Here is a 21893-nt window from a genome sequence, read left to right as displayed (position 1 = left end):
ATGAGCAGAAAAAAAAGCAGTCTGAAGTAGATTGGGCAGCTAGAAGCTCAGGATTAAGAGCTAAAAAGGCTATAGCTTTGAAGAGCAAAAAAAAAAAAAAAAAACACAAACAAACAAACAAACAAACAAAAAAACCCCTCTATCCCTAGAAAAGTCCTTCTTTTTCTTCTAAGTTTTTATCTGTCATGCTAGCCTCACCCAGAACAGAGGGAGCGAAGGAGGACATCTTCTACAAAGGTTCCTGGAGAAGCTCAGAGGAAATCATTACAAGAATGGAAATCAGCTGGCTAGGACTGCCTGGGAAACACGTAACAATAGAAATTTTAGGGTTGCCTCTTGGTGGATGGATTAACTGCAGTAGCACAATGAATTTGGGAGCAGAGCATTCAATGGGAGGTACCTAAAATATTTCTACAGTTTGTTCAGCCATAGAACAGTTAATATTACTGTGGCGAAGGGGAATTCTCATGAAGCCATAGAAAATAATGAGCGAAGGGTGTTAAGGACAGGGAGCCTGTGCATGTTGCTCATTAAATCTTCAGGACAACTGGAGAAAGAGTCAACTGCTAGGAAGTTTAAAAAAAATGGCCATATATGAAGGCAATTAGCCTAAGAAGTGGCCAGAAATCAGTTACCACTGTAATTTTGTGGTATGGTAGCTTCAAAAGCCAAAGTTCCTTCTCCAAAGACCTTTGTCTTCAATGTTGTTTCCAGGAAGAAGAGATTAAATTGAAGACACTGCCTAAAAAGCCAAACTCGGTTGCTGTCAGACCAATGCACTGTCTGCCTTTGGGACACACTATTTTCCCTCTCATGTTAGCAGTTGCATTTTCTCCCAGGTGACTGTTGGGATTAGTATACTCTGGTTTGAATTAGCGGTGGTGTTTAGGAGTACTGTGGATATATTCACAGAAGCAGGTTCAAGGTCTAACACCACAAAATGACAAAGGCTTTTTTCTTTTATTTTGTAAAGGAGTTTTTCTCCTCACCAATTATCATAGATGGGAAAAGAAAAGGGGAAAAAATATAAAAGAAGAAGAAAGAAGACTACAGAAGAGAAAGATCCAAAAAAGATCCAAAAAGCAAATTTGGATAAACAACATTGGACATACTTAGGGTAATAATGAGGTAGGAAAGAAAAAAAAAGGAGGCCAAGATTATTGGATAGGTAGTTATATAAAGACTCTGAGGAAGCAAAGGCTAAAAAAAGAACAATTTTCTCAGTGATGCAAAGAAGAAACTGGAGGACAGCTATTTTTCTTTCAGTGATGGCACACACTTACTTGGCCAAGATGGATCATAAGCCTATCTACCAGATGCTTTCTGTAGCACATCTCAGAAAAGACACTGTAAGTGTTGCTGATTCCAATGGGGTAATCAATCAATGTAAATCAACTTTAGTATGTTGCATAATACTTTACTGTTCATCACACTAGAAAATTAAACATAACCAGGGATATATTGCAGTTGCTCTTAGAAAAATATTGTCTGCTCAAACTCCTATGTATTTGAAATGGAGGGGGAGGGGATATAACATTCTTCATCTCCTTTTTAAATACAGAAAAGTGCCACAAAGGTGCCTGCAATTTTGTGTTATGCCTCCCTATTTGAGAAAAAACTATCTTTGCTGCAATGTCTATCTATACTTTCTGGCAACAGGGACAAAAGACGGACAGATAAGGAAACATTGATAATGACGACATCACATAAACTGACATATAGCAGATTGCACTGAAAACATCTTTAGCAAATATTCCATGGAAAATTAGCTATCTTCTCTAATATCTATATTTTTGATGGTTACAACTTAATATTCACAAATTTTTAAATGTACAAATGATAAATGGATTGTATCATGACAGAAAATGTATTAATATATGTTATTACTATAGTCTGAACAAGTGTATTCCTTAAACACAGTTCTTGGGTGGGGGAGAAGAATATCCAAAGAAGCATATATAATAGAACATAATTTGCTTTTTAAAGCACAGTATTCTCTCTTTCTTCTTAAAGTGTAACACAGAATGCTGTCATGCATTAATAAAGGCAATATAAGACAGTACAACATGGAGAACATTTTCTATAAAACAGCACTTAATCACCCACAGCAGGCCACAGTCTACACAGAGAAGGTTAATCTTGTCAAGGCAGCAAACCACACAACCATCTCAGAACTAGCGATTTAAGTGACTCATGTTTATTGTCTAACTTCGACAAGCAACGGCAGTAAGACCTCATTAAAAATAGATTAGTTACAGCATACATAACATGTTGCCACAAGACAAAATTACTGAACAAATATATAAATGCTCTTTCCCACCTTGCCTCTGAGGATCAGAACAAAGTTTAAAACTGTCAAGTAATTTAACATCACCTTTACATAGGAAGGCAAATATTTGCTCCCAAAATTCAATGGTTCAGGCAAAAATGTGTCAGCCATTAGGAGGGGGTGGGGGAGAACAGCCTTCTAAATCCATTCCTAAGAAAATATTTCCACTTTCTGAAACAATGTGCTTCTGCAGAGAAGAACAGATACACAAAGGACTTGGCCATATGAATTAAAGTACAAATATTTGTCAAATAAAATAATATTCATAAGAATGTGGACTGGGGAAGTAGAATTACTTTCAGCACATATATTTGTAAGTGCAGACATTCATATGACATAATTCACTGACATGAGACCATCTCAGAATGCACAGTGGAGATCTGTGTTTGAAAATAATTTGACATCAAAATGTATCTCTCCAAGGAGAGCGAATGTATGGCCATGCAATAGGAAAATAAGGTCATTTATTGCTTACCGCTCAAAACTGACAGAGAACAGTTTTGTAAATTATAATACTTTAAGTTCTGTTATGCATATTTGCACAAAAAGAAAACTGACTGCAGAATATTCAGTTATGTGAAATAAACTTGAAAAAAAAACATAAAGGGGATTTTATCCTTCAAAACAAATCTCTGGTGTTTAGTGTATTTCATGCTTCTTACCAAATGCATTATATTAATTTTATATCATTATAAACACTTCACACTGAAGATTACGGCATTTTAAGAATGCTGGTTTTGAAGCTAAAGACAGTGGTATGTGTAGTTCTGACATAGCTATCATTTACCGTATTTCTGATGGGCATCTTCTTTGGTTCTGGGGGAACATCCTGTGGAACAAATTTTACTGGTTCCTTAATCTGTCTCCTTGATCGCTTAGTTCCATCTGGTAAAGTTTCCATGGCAATGTCTGTTTCCATGTCACTGCTACCTGCTTGGTCACACTCTGAACACTGCCTGGAAGTACCAAAAAAACAAAACAAAACCCCTAACTGAATACAGCAGCTACCAAACGCAAACAAACATGCAGACTGAAAATCAAAAGCCAAAGACTGAGGGAAGCCAATTCTTACAATGTAAAAGATGCCTTTTTGGTTTCCTTTCCTGAAAAGCATTGCTCAAGCTCTTCCTCAAACTCTTGAATTTAAAAAAAAACAAAACAGCTGGCAAATTCTGTAGTGAGAGCTATTTGGAAACATCGTGCTGTGTGCCAGTGCATCAAGAGATTAGAGCCAAGATCTGGAGCTCAACAACACTCTTCTTCACCATGTAAAATTCAGAACATTATGTTCATAGAAAATATTTCGTTCTGACTATATCATTGACTCTGTAAGACTTATGCTTCCCTGTTTCATTAGTTGCTTCTCCTTCTAATCTTTATCAATGACATTCATGCTGAACATGCTCTCTGAGACAAAAACTGTAACCGACAAGGAAAGAATCACCCCATGTATGGATAAAATCAAAGATTGTAAAAGATTTAAATATACATTTTCTTATTTTTTAAACCCTCACTAAGAGGCCATTTAACATAGGTCCATAGCCTGCTGAAAGAAAGTTAGAAGACAGCTGTAATATAAAATACTTGAATCATACATAACATTAGATTTATAGAAAATTAACAATTCATTGTTGAGATGCTTAAGGAAGATACTTTTTGTAAGAACTGCAGTGTTAGTTTACACTGGTTTAATGGCTAATGTCTCAGAAAAAGGACTGCTTTAAAAGACACTAAGGCTGCATCCTCATTGTAGAAACAATCCAGTTTGATAGCACTTTAACTGGCGTGGCTCTAAGTTAGGAAATTCTGAGATTTGCAGTTTGTTGTGGCACTAGAGCTCTCTGACAGAGAAGGCTAAATGTCTCACAAAACTACAATTCCCAGAATTCCATTGCATTGAGCCATAGCAGTTAAAGTGCTGTCAAACTGAATTACAGTGGTCCCTTGTTATACGGTGGGGTTTGGTTCCAGGATCCCCCGTGGATAACAAAATCCGTGGATGCTCAAGTCCCATTAAATATAATGACATAGCAAAATGGTGTCACATATAAAAAATGGAAAGTCAAGGTTTGATATTTGAAATGTATACTTTTTGAACATTTTCAAACCATGGATGCTTAAATCCATATATAAAAGATCTGTGTATAAGAAGGGCCGACTGTATTTCTTCAAAGCAGATGCAGCATAGGACTACTTTGATAAAACATCTTCTATAGATGTTAACAAACTAGCATATTCCACTCTGCTAAATACAAGAGAAATTTTGCAATTCCTTAATGAGACATTGCTGTGTCTTACAGCCTATGAATCAGCAAATATATTTTCTTGAAGAATGTGTTTTCTTTAAAACCCAAAATGGAAACTGTTAGCTGCAACATATATGCAACTCATAAATGCCTGTCTTCATCTTCTCTAGTTAACCATACCTTAGTCATCCATGCTGCAATGCTAAGTAACGTTATGGCGCTAAGGACTAAAACTACTGATGTGGCTTCTTAAAGATGGTATATCTGATAAAATAAAATGCCCATATACGGCTGTGTCTCCCCTCCATTATATCCTTTTGTCACTCTGTACAGATTTTCTTTTGCTTACAGAGTATTTGCCTTGCATTACATATTGTCCTCTCAGGAGTACACATGTAATAAGCATCTTCTTTTCCCACATACTTTCATTAATTGGACTGGCAAAGTATATTGGGATCTCTAAGACTGGCATTTTCCTAAACTGATTGTTTAAATATGAAATAAAAAAGTTAATTTTAACTAACTACTAGCACAATATTTACAAAATACAAACATGAGATGGATAAATAAAATAGAGAGCTGTGAAAAAGAAAAAGGAGAAGATGAATTAACTATTGATTCCTTTAAAGTGTAATGAAGACAAGAATTTTAGTTAGCAAAATCTTTCTTTCTATACATGGTCTATTCAACTCAATGGGGGGAAAGAGGAAAAAAAGAAATAATTCAGAATTTGGGGCTGCATACATAATAATTATAGCTGACTGATTTGATGCCCTAAGAGTTAATATGAGAAACATCTGAAAAGGCAAGTGTACTATAAACAGCAGCAACACCATTCTGTTGAACTGCACATGTATAATCAGGATCGTAGTCTATATCCTTTTTCCTGATCTTGAAAAGAATTTACAAAGACACATCTAAAGATGAAAAGGACACAATCAATAAGACTCAATTTCTCTGTTATAATCCTATTCCTTAGAATACACCCTAGCTAAATTAAAAGTGAAAGCTAAGTGTGTGATCAGAAGTCTAGCTGAAGCATGAAATTCATAGCAAAGGCACAAAGTTTATTGAAAAAAAGGCCTTGCTATCTTTCTGACCTAGTACCATGGAGATATTCAGTTTGTGTTTTCTTGATCTGATGACGTCAAACTAATCTTTTCAATATAATTTAAAAACAAAATAAAACTTTGCAACTTTTAGTCAATAGTCAATTACAGCACAGTTGTAACTGACCACAGAAACAAAGCCCCAAAACAGGCCCAAAAGCACCAAATTCAGGCCTGATCCAGGGGCATGGCATTCAGATGACACAATACTCCCGGACTGGGCCAAAAGTGTGCTGCAGCCACCTAGGGTGGCCCAAAACCGGCCGCAAAAGGAGTACAAAAGAAGTGCTCCTTGCTGGCGGTCCACTGCAGACCATGGAAGACGCTGGCCTTAGGACCACAGCATTTGGTTGCTGTGGTCCCGCGCTGCTCAGCTGTTGCTGCCAGAGTGGCCAGAGGCCAATCCAGGCCGCCCGTCTGCTTACTGGAGCCAACTTATTATCTCAAGAAGGAACAATTTCATCAACAGACTCCCACCCCACAGACCCATGTGATCTCAAAGCCTGGTAAACTCTCTGGAGCATACAGTGGGCCCTTCTTATCCCTGAGGTTTCTGTTCTGTCCCCCTCCTCACAGATGGCAAAAACCATGGGACCTCAAGTCCTGCAGTTTTCAATGGTGACACACGTACGGCTCCTCTGCCATGACCGCATGAATGCATGGCCATTAAAGTCAATGTGGCTTGCCATCGCAGATGCTTAAATCCATAGATGGCAAGCCCATGTTTGGGGTGGGCACTCTGTATTTTCTGGCAGTCTAAAAAGATGCACAGTAGCAGGAGAAACCAAGTGAAACATGAATGGGGAATGTGGAGGGAGAGGGATTCCCTTCTCCATTTCACTGGTGGAATTCATCTACAGAAACAGGATAATGGTAATATAGATTTCTGCTGGAAGGTGACCAGAGTTGTGATGGAGGACTTTTGAGTGCATAGAGAGATGGTCTTGCTAGGCATCTGGAGGTCCTGTAGTGTAACTCCATGGTCAACTTCATAAAAGTAAACTGGACTGAATTCATAAAAATAAACTGGACTGAAAGTCTTACCAGCCTTTGTTTATTACTCATTTTTGCTAGCTGCATCTTTAATGTGCAATTCCTTCTTACACGGAAGTCAAATGGAGAAAGCTGTTTATCAAAGAAAGTGTTGGGCTCTTTGCTGATTATGGTACAGTGTGCCCGTGTCATACGCGGGTGCATTATACTCTGCTTTCAGCATACGCTGGAAGCAATGCTGTTTCTTCTGGCGCCATGCGCTGAAAGAAACAATGGTGCGTGCGCCCGTGGCATGCATGCGCACCACAAGCACAAGCCCCATTACTTGTAATGGGGCTTGAGCATACAAACGTTTTGTTTTATGCGGGGGTGGGGTCCGGAATGGATCTCCGGCGTAAAACAAGGGCGCACTATATTTTACAATCCTCTTCTGGTCAACTCATAACTATCTCCAAATATGAGCCAAATATATCATAAAAAAAAAAGATAGGTAACACAATTGGCCCGCTTCATCCATGGGCTTGCCATTCACAGATTGGAGCACCACAGATGGCCCCGCTCCATTCTCCCCAGTGATGGTTCATGCACATGGCCACACATGTCACATCACCATTGGAAAGAATGAAACTTGAGGTCCCACGGATTTTGCTATCCATGGAGTGGTAGGTCCGGAATGGAACCCCCACAGACATGTAGAGCCAACTATATAGAGAACTGAAATAATTTTGTCAAATTCTGGAACTATTGTAAAAGTGTTACTGACTCCCTCTTAACTGTGTTTAATAGAATAGGATTGAGCAGTGGGAATATGTACACTTCTTCTCATCCTCCCACCTTAATTATGGTTAAAGGAACTGACACTGCCAACTTTAAGTGTGATTTCATAAAAATAAATTGGACTGAAGTCATAAAAGTAAACTGGCCTGAATGTCTGATCAGCTTTTGTTTATTACTCATTTTTGTTTGCTGGATCTTTAATGTACGTGAAACTTTTTTTATCCAGAATTAAGGTGAGAGGATGGAGAAGAAGTGTACATATTCCATGTAACCAAGGAATCAAATCATATTTTATGCTGATTTCAGACCCTAGTTAAGCCAGAGCCTTTGTTAACATTAAGCAGTGCTACTGCCCTTCACTGGGATAAAGGAAGACTGCAGAATTCCTTTCCAGTGATATACTTGTGCTAGTCCAAAGTATTCTTACAAAAATGCCTTCCAAAAAGTGACTAAAAGAGGGAAAGTTTTCAAGTAAACTTTTAGAAGTGAAACTTGGTATGCACTCAAATATACATTTTTAAAATCTGTGAAAAACTGATATAGAATAAGGTAGGTAGGCAGGCAGATTATAATGCCCTAGTAAGTAATATAACACATGTGCAATATTCTTACCAGTAACTGTTTTTAGTCTTCCTTGGCATTCTTGAAAGAGGAGGGTCCAGACATCCAAGATGATAATGGAGTTTACAAGTATCACACAGCAAAAGGAGATGTTGATCATGGTTCTTCTTGCAAATCCCACAACTTGGAAATGCAGGGAAAAAGTTTCATTTGAAATAATGCAGATACTTTACTGAATCATCTCAATGTTTACATGGGAAGAGATTCAAAGAACCCCCTGAACAAAGAGAGGAAGGCAATGGCAACCCCTCTCTGAACAAATTCTGCCAAGAAAGTCCCATGAAAGGTTCGTCTTGGGGTTGTGTAAGTCAGAAATGACTTGGAGACCCCCAATAACAAATGTATGTTAGGTATTTATAATTTCCAATACCCCGATATACATTTAAGTATTAGAAATTAACTAATTTTAAACTTCTATATGAGCAGTTTTCTTCTATAGGCAGTGTTGGCATGAGACATGGGAGACCTCTATTTAATTCTCTGATTACCTATTAAGAATTAGCAGGTGTCTGTTGATAAAACCTTACTACCTCAGGTAGTCATCTGTAAAGCATGTCTTCATTTTAAATAGAAACTGTGATGATGATGATACAGTGCAATAAAAAAGATCTTTACATATTATGAGGGATGCAAAATTATGAACCTTATTATTATTTTAAATCAGTGTAGAATTGTAAATAACCCATGTCATGTCAGAGTCAAAATGTTATAGGCTGGATCCAGACCTAATCATGCTTAGAACAGACTCACTGAAATCAGAAGTTTTTAGTCATGATTTATTTGCTCCACTGATTCAATTCATCTACTGTGAGATTTAGGTTTGGATCCAATCCTATGTAGCTAAGCAAAAACAAATAAAATGAGAAAAGAACAGAACAGCTGTGACAAAAAAACACAGTCTTTCTTCAACAAGGTATTCATTTAAGAATTTCAACAATTTCTGATCATTTATACAGTGAGAATGGGGTGGAAAACATCAAGTGATGGAACCTAATTTGTAGACAGGATCATACAGGACAAACTAACATTCAATGGTCCCAATTCAATTATATATTCATAAAATTATGAACACTGTGATCAGAAAGATCAAATGTGGGTCATATACTGAAATGAAATGAAAGAAGACTCATGACAAATAGAAAGTATTACTTCGCACCAAAGGTAACTGACATGTGACATTCATCATAAATCATGGTGATGGCAAATAACTAACATGGATTTTAAAAAAAACAATTCAAGGTATTGATTATCTGTTAAATCATTTAGAATAACATGGTCTGAAGCTCAAATATCTAAAGAAATGCTTCCTCCCATATCATGCTGCATGTGTATTAACATTTTTACAGGACAGTTCTCTCCATCTATCATTACTGGGGAAAGTGTGTTAAACATCTATATAAGAAAGGTCCCTATTTGTGGTGCAAACCCCCTCAGGGAGATATGGCTAGTGTCAATTCTATACTCTTTTTGACATCAAATTATGATGCCCATATTTGCAGAAGAGGTCCAAGAAAATCAGGATCATGAGATTTTTAAATTATAAATCCAGTTTCAATCTACATGACTTGGATGAGCTGCTTGTTGCTTGTTTGAGATTTTTTACACTGCCTGCTATTTAAAGCTGTACCATTTTCTTGTAATTTAGGTGTGTGTGTGTGTGTGTGTGTGTGTGTATTCAGGTACACCACCCCAGGATCCTAAGTGATGAGAGTGCAATATAGAAATTTGTAAAATACTGTACATATGGATATGCAAGGATTAGGCAGATCCATGGAAGATCAGTGTATCAAAGGTATTAGCTATGACAGCAAACTGGTAACCTCAAGAATGAATACAAAGGGTCATCAGATGCTGGCAATAGACAGCAGGAATTGGTTCTCACTATGATACCCACTGAAAGCTTCACAAATATATCTGAGAGGTCACTGATTAAACTGATGGACAGAATAACCTTTGCTCTAATTGGGCAAGAAATGTTTTATACTTGTAAAAATACTATGTAGTTGTTGGAAACATAAAGTAAAAAGAACTTGTATGTGTAACAATAAATGAATGTGTAAAAACCATAAATTAACTTGATCAAATTAAAAATCATATTTAAGGGTCTATAGCACATTGGTTCATATTTTCCTGAATAACCTACAATATAAAGCTTCAGGGGTCGAAGGGCTCAACAATTGCTCACAAAATAGATTCTAAGATTTTTAGATATAAAATCAATTTCCTTTTGAAGTGCTGCCAGTGGATGGAGAAAGCTCCAGTTCTGATGTCCTTAGTATTTTAAAATCATTTAAAACCAATGACATTAGTACATTATAATAGTATATATAGGAACAAAAAGGAATGGCTGAAACAAATTTTATTCAGTTGCCTATAATATCAACTTTAGTTATAGAGACATGTTGCTCTATTTATCACCAGTGTCTACTGCAGCACGTTGCTACTACTTGCCTGTAAAGAACTGCTGGAAGGGTTGTAGTCTTCTGAGTCCCACCTTCTTTCTTACTTGGCTTTCTCTCCTTAGGTGCTCGCAAAATTGCTGGTATGTTTAATTTCTATTAAGTGTAAAGAAATATAGAAACACTGGTATATAATGGAATATTCCTTTTCATTTAATTCTGAGCAGTCATAAATTTTGGCCATGCCCAATATGCTAAAAATTATGAGGAAAAACTGCTTAGTCAGGTTACAAAAATGAGTATGCTATATATTCTGCCCCCAAGTGAGCTGCATGAAAAATGAAATTGCATTCCTATATTTTTCAATGGAAAAAAAAAAGCCAAAGACATTAAAGACCTGGCTTTTTAACTTTTCCCCCTTTAACAGAGGAAGCTTTAACAGAGACAGACAAGGACAAGCTGGTTTAGAAGGTTAAAAGAAAAAAGAAAAATCCACTACACTTCACAAAAGAATATTGAGGCAGTTTATTTTCCTCAGCATCCCTGCTACAGTGGTGCTCCATAGGTTAATTAGAAAAATTATCTTATTGGACCAAACTCTCCACAAAGCAGGAGAGATTCTCTTCGGGTTTCTACTAATCTGCAGTATGCTAGCTTCACAGACAGCAACCATCTATCAAAGTCATTTCTCAGTGGCCCTGTGGGCCTGCATCTGTGCAGCCAACTGGAAAAAAGTGTCATGCAAGCTGTGCAAATGAAACTACTACTTTTTATTATTATTAAATGATTGCACCAGGAAATACATGTGTGAATCTTTAGATTTTTTTTTAAAGGGGGAACAAGTTACAGAGCTATTAACAAAGTTATATTCATGAAGACATATTCTCATATGTATGAAAGGCTCATACAGACCAGATTCAATTACATTCTCTAGTCAGTTTAACAGGACCTACCAAACACTTCTGTATAAATTCTTAATTCAATATTGTTAACATAAATTAACAAATATTTACAAGACCATTGCTGGCCTGTTGTCTAATTTTGGAAGAGATCATCTTTAATCTTAGAAAAAAGTTAAACGCTTCTTTGTGTTGGGAATAACACATGAAACAAATTCACATTCTTGAGAATCGGCTAGCTGCAATGAATACCAGTTATAAGCCTTTTGTGAAGGCTGAGGTGGAAAGCAGCCAGTGACAGTCATCAATGCTTCAGATACAGCCAGCTATAGAGTGGCATTTATTCTGGAGGATGGGAGAATAAGGGGGAAAACAGGCACCAAATAGTAAAAATTGTTCCTTGCCATCTTTAAACATAGTTGAAAACGTAATTAAATAAAAGATACTGGAGTTTGCTAATTTACAACTGGAAAACTCTCTCTATAATTCAATAAATTTAATAATTGGAAAGCTGCATCTTTTTTTACAACTGACAAAATAGTCAGTACTGCATTCAAAAATCTAAACATTTGTGCATGCTCGGGAATCTTTTGTGCCCTAAACACAGAAAAAGAAAAAGAAAGATTTCCTCTATTCATAATTAATCGAAAACTCTAGCAAATTATATCTGCTTTCAGTCATGATCCTATTCAGGAAAGGGGACTCTAGACAATAATATACCCCAAGAAAACTAGTTTGAAAGCTACAATTGTTAGAGAAGGAACATTGAGAAATGCAGTCGGATTAACCCATGCTTCAGGTTTAGCTTCATCACAAATGACAGGTCAATCAGTTACAGCAAATGAAAGAATTTTGCAAACAAGATAGCTAATAAAAAACAAAATTAAGCTACAGGTTCCCAATAGGTAGCTTGCAGAGCCCTAGATATATTTCAATCAGAAATCATTATCCCCAGGGAAATGCCAGGGTTTCTCAAATATATCTTTTCGGCCACAAAATGTGGCAGTAACAAACAGAAAAGCCTATTCTTAGGAGTCACACGACAGGCAAGACATAACAAAAATGAAGAAAAAACACCCTGAGAAGGATGAAGAAAAAACCAACCTGCCCAATTATTCTCCCCAGCACGGCCCAGATTCCTTGCCCTTCAGTACGCAATTTTGCATTTATATTCTGATGTTCTTCTAAGGATTCACACAACTGAAAAAGAATGCAGTGGAAACCACTGTGAAAGTTATTTAGCACTTCTTATCCAGGAGGAGGCATTCTTTACCTACAATACCTGATCTATGAGAGGTAATTAAATAATAAAATTGTTCAGTCATGTCAATGCAACTGAAATCAGTAAAGTTAATCAGCCATTCAATAACACCAGAAAGAAAACATGGGCATCCATCTGTTTAGTCAGAGAGAACCTAAAGCAATTTTGTCTGACAATAAGACTATAATGACAGTCAAGAAACATCACAACAGTTCCACTCTGTTATTTCCATCTGCAAAGATGTGCCAAGTATTTCTACACAGGGAATCATGATTTCAGCACTACACACCTGCACATTAAAAAGTATAAAGATATAAGTCAAGAGTGTATATGTTACATCTTGTACATTTATATGAAAAAGCCATTGTCTCTTCCTGACTACTCCTTATTTTTGGACAATTCCAACATCTAGTGCCACTTTTAGGGGCTGTATATATAAATGGCTTTCTGAAAGCAAGCTGAGAACAATATAAATCTGCAGTTTAAATTTTCACAGCATTTTTTTTCTTGTCACCTAGATCACTCTACACACACAACTGTGTGTTATCATTAAACATATATTATATGTAACTGGTTCCTTCAAAACTTCATTTAGGAAAGATTTCAATTTTACACCAAGGAAACAGTATATACACAGTGGTAGGTATGAAATGCTTTGCAAAATGAAGCTGTTGGAAGCTGCTGCATGGTGACCAAGTGGAAGGAAACACAGTTCACAGTTAAATGCAAAATGCTCTAGGTTTAATCCCTGGTATTTCCAAAAGATCAGGTAGCAGATGATGTAAAGCACCTCTTCCTGAGTCCTTGCAGAGCCATTGCAAGTCAAAATAGGTAATATTAAACTAAAAGGACAGATAGGAATGTTCCATATCTAAGGGTGCAGATGGGAATTTCTGTCCTTATCTTTAAGACTGATAGGCTGTGGTGAAGATAAAGGTCATGTAAGTAAACACCATGCAATTGTATGGTTGCTGAATGGACAAGCATCCCTGAACCAGTTTGGGCACCTGATATCAGCAGAGCCAACTGTTCATGTATTAATTCTGTGCTTCACTGAACTGAAAGAGTTAACTTCTGATACCGTCGCAACTTCATGCTTAAAGATAAGGTCAGAAATTTCCCTCTGAAATTACCATATAGTGGCTGACAGAGATATGCCCTAATGAACCACTTCAGTGGCAACTCTGTGTTGTACATATGAGCAACAAACAACCAATAAGCAAGTGTAAGCCTCTGATACCAGGGGGGGAGAGGCTGTACAAATGAGGGCCTCTTAGGAACAAGTTAATCATTTACTGGGCTATACGTAAAGATTACTGAAAAATCAAGACCCTTAACTGATTCTAAAATTTGACCAAACAAGAATTTTGGGGACACAGGAATGAATGATTCTGTAAGTAAGTTCAATTCCATTCTATTTTTTAAATGCACTAATTAACATTTTATTGAAAGCATATTCTTTACCTTGTTATATTCCACATGGAGTTTTTCCTGTTCATTCTCCAGCTTGTCCTTAATTTTCTTTTGTTCTGCCATATTTTCCTGGATCTGGATCATGCGCATGTTTCTCTCTAAAATAAAAACCAGAACCTTCTGTATTTATTTCTTTGAGTGTGCGAAGCAACAGGCCAAATGCCATCAGGATAACACAAAACATATGATGTTTATATATAGCTAGTTACAAGGACACAGACGGCTTCAGCCTCTAGTAAGTTAGAGAATGGACATAATACAGTGGACCCTTGTTATACGCTGGAGTTTGGTTCAAAGATCCCCCATGGATAACAAAATCCGTGGATGCTCAAGTCCAATTAAATATAATGACATAGCAAAATGGTGTCTCCTATAAAAATGGAAAATCAAGGTTTGATATTTGAAATTTATACTTTTTTTTAACATTTTCAAACCGTGGATGCTTGAATCCATATATAAAAAAATCCATATATAAGAAGGGCCGACAGTACAAGCATACCTCAGTTAACAAAGCCTTTGACAAAGAAGCTCCTTTTTACAAAGTCCTTTGATGCTGTCCAGCCCCCCCCCCCCCCCAATTCATTCTGTCTAGATGGTAGCTTTTTAGCAGCATCTGCATTAAGAGCATAGTGAAGGAGGGCTAGAGAAACACAGATATTCAGTGTGAAGTTGCAGCAGCATGTCTGCACTGAACAGTTCAATGGGAAAAAGCAGGATTTTATTCTAATCAATTCTACAGAAGCTGTGTGTGCCTGCTTACAACAAGCAAGGTAAACAGACATTCCCTCCAGAATCTCTTACTGAGCATGGATGAAAGGCAAAAGGGGAAGAACAGATAAACCTGCTTTACCATCTCTGCCCTGATTGTTTTAAAAAAAGCATAGTTCTATAAGTTTGGCCACTGAAATGGAAATCAGAAGAAATGTGGAGTTTGGTGAAAGAAAAAAATTGTTTCTGGATGAATTTTGGAAGATGCTTTCAAGAGATATCTAGAAAGTTGAAAACAATTTTTATTCACTCAGGCAAGGCTTATTTGAGTCACTTCATTTCACATGTAAATACTGTTAGTTTTTGATAAAACTGCACTTTTTGGGGGGTGGGTAATGTAGGAACTGTCTCTATTCTTTCCATGCTATTTTTGCCTCTGGTACCAATGTGTTAAAGAAGTTATGCCCAGCAACATACCTATATTTTAAAATCACTTCTTTACTAAGATCAAAAATAAATATATAAAACATGCTAGTAAGTGATTCCATCCCCAGAGAGCAGAAAAGGAAATCTTACAATGGAGAGCAATCCTGGTCACACTATTAGAGCATTTTATAATGCTACTCTAGCCTCAAAAACAAGGATTTGAGAGAAAATTGGTAGCATTAAGGCCAATATAACATTATGTGAGAAAAAGCCTAAACCTGAGTACAGAAACACCTACTGAGACATGCTTTTTTGTGGGTTTTCAGGCTATGTGGCCATGTTCTAGAAGAGTTTCTTCCTGATGTTTCGCCAGCATCTGTGGCTGGCATCTTCAGAGAAAACACCTACTGAGACACATTTGCAAGGCACTTTTGGATAAAACTGCTTGCCTCGATGGTGATTTTGGATACCACAACTGATGCAAGGCCAAATGAAGTGCCCAGAGTTTGTTTGGTCTGATTTGCTCTTGTGGAAATGTTTAAGCTTTTGAAGTCAAAGCATTTGGACAAGACAACTATATACTCTCTCCACCCATGGTTAATTTGAATGAGTTGGAACAGACTGACTGAGTGGATCTACTGTGCACTACTGTTTCTTATGCTTTCAACAAAGAGCTGATGTCTTCAGAAAGGCACTGATGAGCTTGCTTCTCAAAACATGGGACACTGGCCCAAAGCTTCTTAACTACTTTGCAATCACAAATAGACCCATTATAGGGTAGATGCATGAGAGGGAACAGACCATGTAGTTTCTAAAATTCTTGAGACAAACAACCTTGTCTATACCAGGAGCAAAGTACATCCATCCAGATGTTGTTTGACTACAACTCTTGCAGGACCCAGGCAGCAAAGCCAATGGCAAGGAATGCTGGTTGTAGGAGCACAACAGCATCTGCACAACTACACTTTGCCCAGCACAGTCTAGGCCCATTCTTGTGCAATATAAGCCCAGGTTTTCTAAAAGCATAAGTCTTGGCCAATGTGGCAAAAGAACTTTACTAGAAGAAAGAGACTGTTCATTCTCCTTAATCTCTCAACAGCTTTAATTATGGTATTCCTTCTGACCAGGGCCATAGTATATGAACTTATACCCAGAGGACAGAACTGGAAGATAACATCTCAATGCCATGGTAGTTAAGGCTAAGGTTCCATAGGGTTCCTAATCATTACTAGATTTGCATTACCACTAATGCTAATACACATGACACCCAACTATATTTCTCTCTATCATTCTGGACCAACATCCAGTCGGCTAGAAGATAAGCCAAAGCTGATTCTGTCAAGGTGGAAACAATGTGAAGACACACTTCCCTCATCTGGAAATTGGGGAAGTACAGTTGCCCCTCCTAACTTAGTTGTTGCTCCGTATCTGCAGGGGATTTGTTCCAGACCCACCCCCATTGGTTACCAAAATCCATGCATGCTAAAGTCTCATTAAAATTAATGGTGCATGTGCACCCTATAGCGCAGCCATGTGCGCACACCACCATTAAGCAAAAGGGGAGCTTGCCGTCCACGTATAGTTAAATCCATGGATGGTAAATCTACCGATAAGAAGGGTGGATTGTACATGATGCAGTGCCTTATGTGTTATGTTTCTGGGTATTAAGATCTATTAAAGATGCTATCTTGACAATGCTACAATAGCCAAGTGGCAATCTGGAGTACTCAATCCATTCTTTATCTCCATTCTTGGAACCAAGTCTTATAAAGTTTGGCATCATGTGAACGTCTATTTATTTATAAACAATCTGGTTTGAATTTAACTGTGCAAGGTTTTTCCCTTGTTTTTATAGCTTTACAAGTCAACAATATTATTATATTGTCTTTTGCTAGTATTACATTAAATACAATATTAGTATATTACTGTATTATGCAGTACCACTAGTAGTGCATTTAACTGAGTTTGGTATTTTTTATAATGGAATCAGGTAATACATTTTAAAATTAAAATATTTGTATTGAAATATTTTACATTTATAGTCTCAATCACTACTTAATTGCTACACATCAATGATCGGTGGCTGTTTCATTTCTTTAAATCTAAAATGTAGGGTTTATGCTGGCCATATCTCAGAGTATATAGGAGGCATCATCATGATCATCATTGTTATATTCTGGCTCTTTCCCCCCAACCCAGAAGTCAAGGCTGCTTACAAATTAATACAAATACATTATAGCTACAAACAAAAAAAGGTTGACACAGGCACGGTACAGACCTCCCAAAATGTGAGGCCCGCTGGCGCCTGTTTTTCCCCCACAGGGAAGCTGCAGCCACCAAACCGTGCAGCTTCCCTGCAGATGAAAAAGAACCTGCAAAAAGCGGGCTCTTTTTGCCCCGCAGGGCGGACGTCACAAGTGCACCCTTGGCACACTCATGATGTCGCAGATGTGGTGCAGCGTGTGGCTGCTATGTGTACGTCATGTCACAATGTTATGGCGCCACACCATACTAGGGTTAGGGACCGTGCGTTTGCTGCGCGGTCCCTTAACCCTAGTATGGTGCCAGCATGGCACTTTAGCAATGCGTGTACCGCACCATTAACGTGTAATTAAGTCACTAACATCATGACCAATTTAATACATACCATTAGATAATAAAAAGCAGTTTAAAAACAGCACAATTAATGCAATATAGCACCTTGTCAAAAGCTCTTTCTTTAAAAAATCTTTCAGTTTACATATGCTTCTTGGGATAAAACAGTCTCTAGCTTCCAACAGAAGGACAGCAACTCCACTTTTTCATTTATGGACTAGAAAACAATTCCTTCCAAGTTTAGAGGAAAAGCTATTAGGTCAAGGTTAGGCAACCACAGTGGTTCCAAGGGCTACATCCATCCCATTTCCCACAAGCTTTATGTGCCTGGCTCTGGAAATCACACCTACCTATTTTTCAGATAAGGAAGTGACTTGAAGATTACTTCCCGTTTTCTTCAAAAGGTATTTCTGGGCTTTAAATAGTAATAGGAGTAGCATTTAAAGGGAACATAACACCCACTGGAGGCCTCTGAAGATTCAATTCTCAATTTTGGGGGGCAAAAAATTATTTAAGATTAGAAAAGGGTCAAGAAGTGCTGCAAATAAGAGCAGCATGGACCTCGCTGGATGCATAATTAATAATCCTGCATTTTGTGATTGCTGGAAGCTTTTCCAAAAATATACCAATGGCCCTATATAAATTAACAACAACAACAGCATGTGTATTTTCATCCTTACCAAGGTAATAATTCACAAAATCAGCAGTCAGAGCTGGCTGTTTATGTTTCCGTCTTCCATCAACACTGGAACTGGTATCTGAAGTATCCACTGGAAAGATGTCTGTACTAATTCCCATTAATTCTGCTTTGCGCATTAGCTTACGTATTGCTGAAGCACTGCTAGTGAGCGGCCGTGGCAGTTTCTCCCTTGGTACCCATGCTTGAGGCCTGGTGGTACGTGCTATTTCTGCCTTAGCACGATATTGCTGTAGTCTGGCATTAATTCGAGCCTAAAATTGTTTAATAGCACATAAGCAACAAATTAAGTAGGAACATTTTTGTTTCATAAAAATATTTTAGTGGGAAGAAATGAATTTTAATGTTGCAGAGTAACAGGTCCTAGAACTACTTCTCTAACATGAATTACAATCTTCTATGATTAGAAAATAATAGGTTTGAAACAGATCCTACACACATTCAACATATTTAGATAGACATTAAAGAACAATCTAGAAATGGCACCAGTTCTTCCATTATTTTGATTTCCCATAATAGCACTTCATAATCCTCATAAAGAGCCCTGTTGAATCAGACATGCAGTTTATTTCATCCAACACTCTCCTACAGTAGTCAACATGATATTTATGCAGGACATGAGTCCAACAGCATTCTCCCACTCATGTTTCCCAGCTACTAGTATTCAATGATACACTCTTTCCAATGGAACATAATATATATCCATCATGACTAGCTCCCATTGGCAGGCTTATCCTTCACAAACTGATCTATCCAAGTTGGATAAAGCTATGTAAGGGCCAAAACACACTGCAGAAATAATCCAGTTTGAGACTGCTTTAATTGCCTTGGCTCAATACTAGAGAATTCTGGGAACTGTAGTTTTTTGAGACATTTAGCCTTCTCTTTCAGAGAGCTCTGGGGTCACAATAGACTACAATTTCCAGGATTCCGTACCACTGAGCCAGGGCAGTAAAAGCAGTCTCAAACTGAATTATTTCTGAAGTGTTTTAGACCCAAGTTGGCAGCCATCACTAGATCCTGTAGGAGCAAATTCCATAGTACGGAAATTCCCTACTATGTCCTGTATCTTCCACCTCTCAGCTTCACTGGACGATCCCAGATTATAGCATTGCAAGAGAGGGAGAAAAGCTCTACCTATTGATACATCATTTTATACAGTTTTATCGTTTTTCCCTTAATTTATTTTCTTCTAAGCTATAAAGCTGCAAATGTAGTATTTTTTCATAAGGAAGTTGCTCTACCCTTTTCATTATTTTGGTCTCCCATACAGATCTGTGACAGATAACATTGTATACTTCCTTCTGCTGTGAGAAAGTATTGTTTGTCCTTGTTCTTTGCTTTCTAACTAGTTACAGATCCATAAAAGGACTTGTCCTCTTATTCTAAGATTGCTAGGTTGCCTCAGAAGTTTTGGGGAGGCAATTTGTCAAAAGCTCTTTGAAAGTCCAATTAAACACATATTGCCCATTTATCCCATGGAGAATAGAATATCACTCACATCTCCCCAAGCAGGTAGCCTTTCAGAATTCCTTAGCTAATGCTATCTAAAGGGTGCTGATAACACTAGAACAGAACACAGCAAGGCAGAAAATTGTGATAGCCTAAATATTGCGACAGTACTATGTACTCAAGCTAGAAGCCCTGGTAGTGCAGTGGTTAAATGCCTGTACTGCAGCCACTTACTCAAAACCATAAGGTTGGGAGTTCAAGACCAGCAAAAGGGCTCAAGCTTGACTCAGGCTTGCATCCTTCAGAAGTCGCTAAAATGAGTACCCAGACTGTTGGGGGCAAATTAGCTTACAGTTGTAAACTGCTTAGACACTGCTTAGGCGGTATGAAGTGGTATATAAAAGAAGCTTGTTTTTGTTTGTTAGACATTAGCCAGGGCTGAGGGAGATAAAGCCGGTTTGGAGACTGAGGGGGTTGGAACAACTGATATGGAAACAGTCATGGGAAATCATGGGGTTCAGATCAGGTGTATCTGCTTGCATTCTCCTTCAAGCTTCAGGATATATATTAGATTGTTTGCAAACAAATGAGAAACATTGTTAAAGTTGCAACCACTGCAATTCCAGCATCTCTTTGCATCTGTCACTCCTTTCATTCAGTACTGAATATAAATGTAAGTTTGGTGTGGGTAAACTACCTGAGCTTCTGGAGAGAGTTGCTTCTCTCTCTCTTGCAAAGACATTTTGCAATAAGACTGTAAAGCCAAATAGTTCTTGCGTTTCCATTTTCTATCCATCCGGTCTGCGTGTTGCTTACAGTAAGCAAAAAAAGGATCTGCAATATCCTGTAAAAATTTTCAAAATTAAGAATGTGAAGGATTATAAAAGAAAACAAAGAAAATAGTCCATACAATAGTTTTTAAAAATATGTTTCACAAATTCATGACAATGTGGTTTGAAAAGAGTATTGTAATTGTGAAAGTATTTAAATTAGTTAAACTAAAAATAGGTATATCTACATAAAATGAGTACTGATGAATGTGAAACCTTTCCTTTTGATATAGCTTTTAAATTCAGAAAATGATTGACAAGTGAAATGGTAAAGGACATGGACCTAGAAACTGTTGTACATTCACTGGTAACTTCATGACTTGATTTTTGTAATGTGCTCTACATGGGGCTACCCTTGTGCCTAGTTCGGAAACTTCAACAAATGCAAAATATGGCAGCCAGGCTGGTCGCTGGAAAAACTAGGAGTGACCGAATAACACCCGTCCTAAAATCTCTTCACTGTCTGCCTATTAGTTTCCAGGCACAGTACAAGGTGTTGGTTATAACCTTTAAAGTCCTACATGGCTTGGGCCCAACCTATTTGAGGGATTGCCTGCTCCCATATAATCCACCCCACACACTCGGGTCCTCTGGAAGGAATCTATTGCAGCCTTTAAAAACCAGACTAACTGCTACCTCCCAGAGGGCCTTCTCTGCAATTGCTCCCAAACTATGGAACAGCCTGCCGGACGAGATCCATAAAACTGCCAGCTCAGACAGCTTTTAAAAAGCTGTCAAGATGGATCACTTCCAGCAGGCCTTTCCTGAATAAAAGTGCACGGCCACAGAATGACTGCCCCTCACATCATGTATTAGCCCACCACTCTGTCCTCGTTATATATATATATATATTTAATTCTGTTATAATAGATATTTTAATTGTAACATGTTTAATCCTGTTTTAAGGGGGGAATTTAGGACACAATGTTGTGAATGTGGATTTTAATGTGTTGTGAGCCGCTCTGATTGTCTCGTCACAGAAAAGCAGGGTACAAATAAAAGTTTTATTTTATTTATTATTATTTATTTATAATTTGGTTCATAAAACAAAACATTAGGTTGGATCCAGACTTGGTCA

At 37.6% G+C, this 21893-nt stretch overlaps 1 protein-coding gene across 1 annotated transcript in view; it reads right to left on the bottom strand.

Annotated features, from left to right (window-relative positions):
• The window catches only part of PHF14 (PHD finger protein 14), a 176566-nt gene that overhangs the window by 123100 nt on the left and 31573 nt on the right, over window positions 1-21893 (bottom strand). The window contains 7 exon segments of the mRNA XM_042474907.1: window positions 3117-3285; window positions 8067-8198; window positions 10527-10630; window positions 12478-12573; window positions 14099-14205; window positions 18517-18787; window positions 20683-20829. Coding sequence (XP_042330841.1) covers window positions 3117-3285; window positions 8067-8198; window positions 10527-10630; window positions 12478-12573; window positions 14099-14205; window positions 18517-18787; window positions 20683-20829 — 1026 coding nt within the window.

The sequence above is a fragment of the Sceloporus undulatus genome, chromosome 6, assembly GCF_019175285.1.
Source record: "Sceloporus undulatus isolate JIND9_A2432 ecotype Alabama chromosome 6, SceUnd_v1.1, whole genome shotgun sequence".
NCBI classification, from domain to species: Eukaryota; Metazoa; Chordata; class Lepidosauria; order Squamata; family Phrynosomatidae; genus Sceloporus; species Sceloporus undulatus.
Note: the sequence above shows the minus strand (reverse complement) of the source record. Positions and strands in the feature narration are given on the sequence as shown.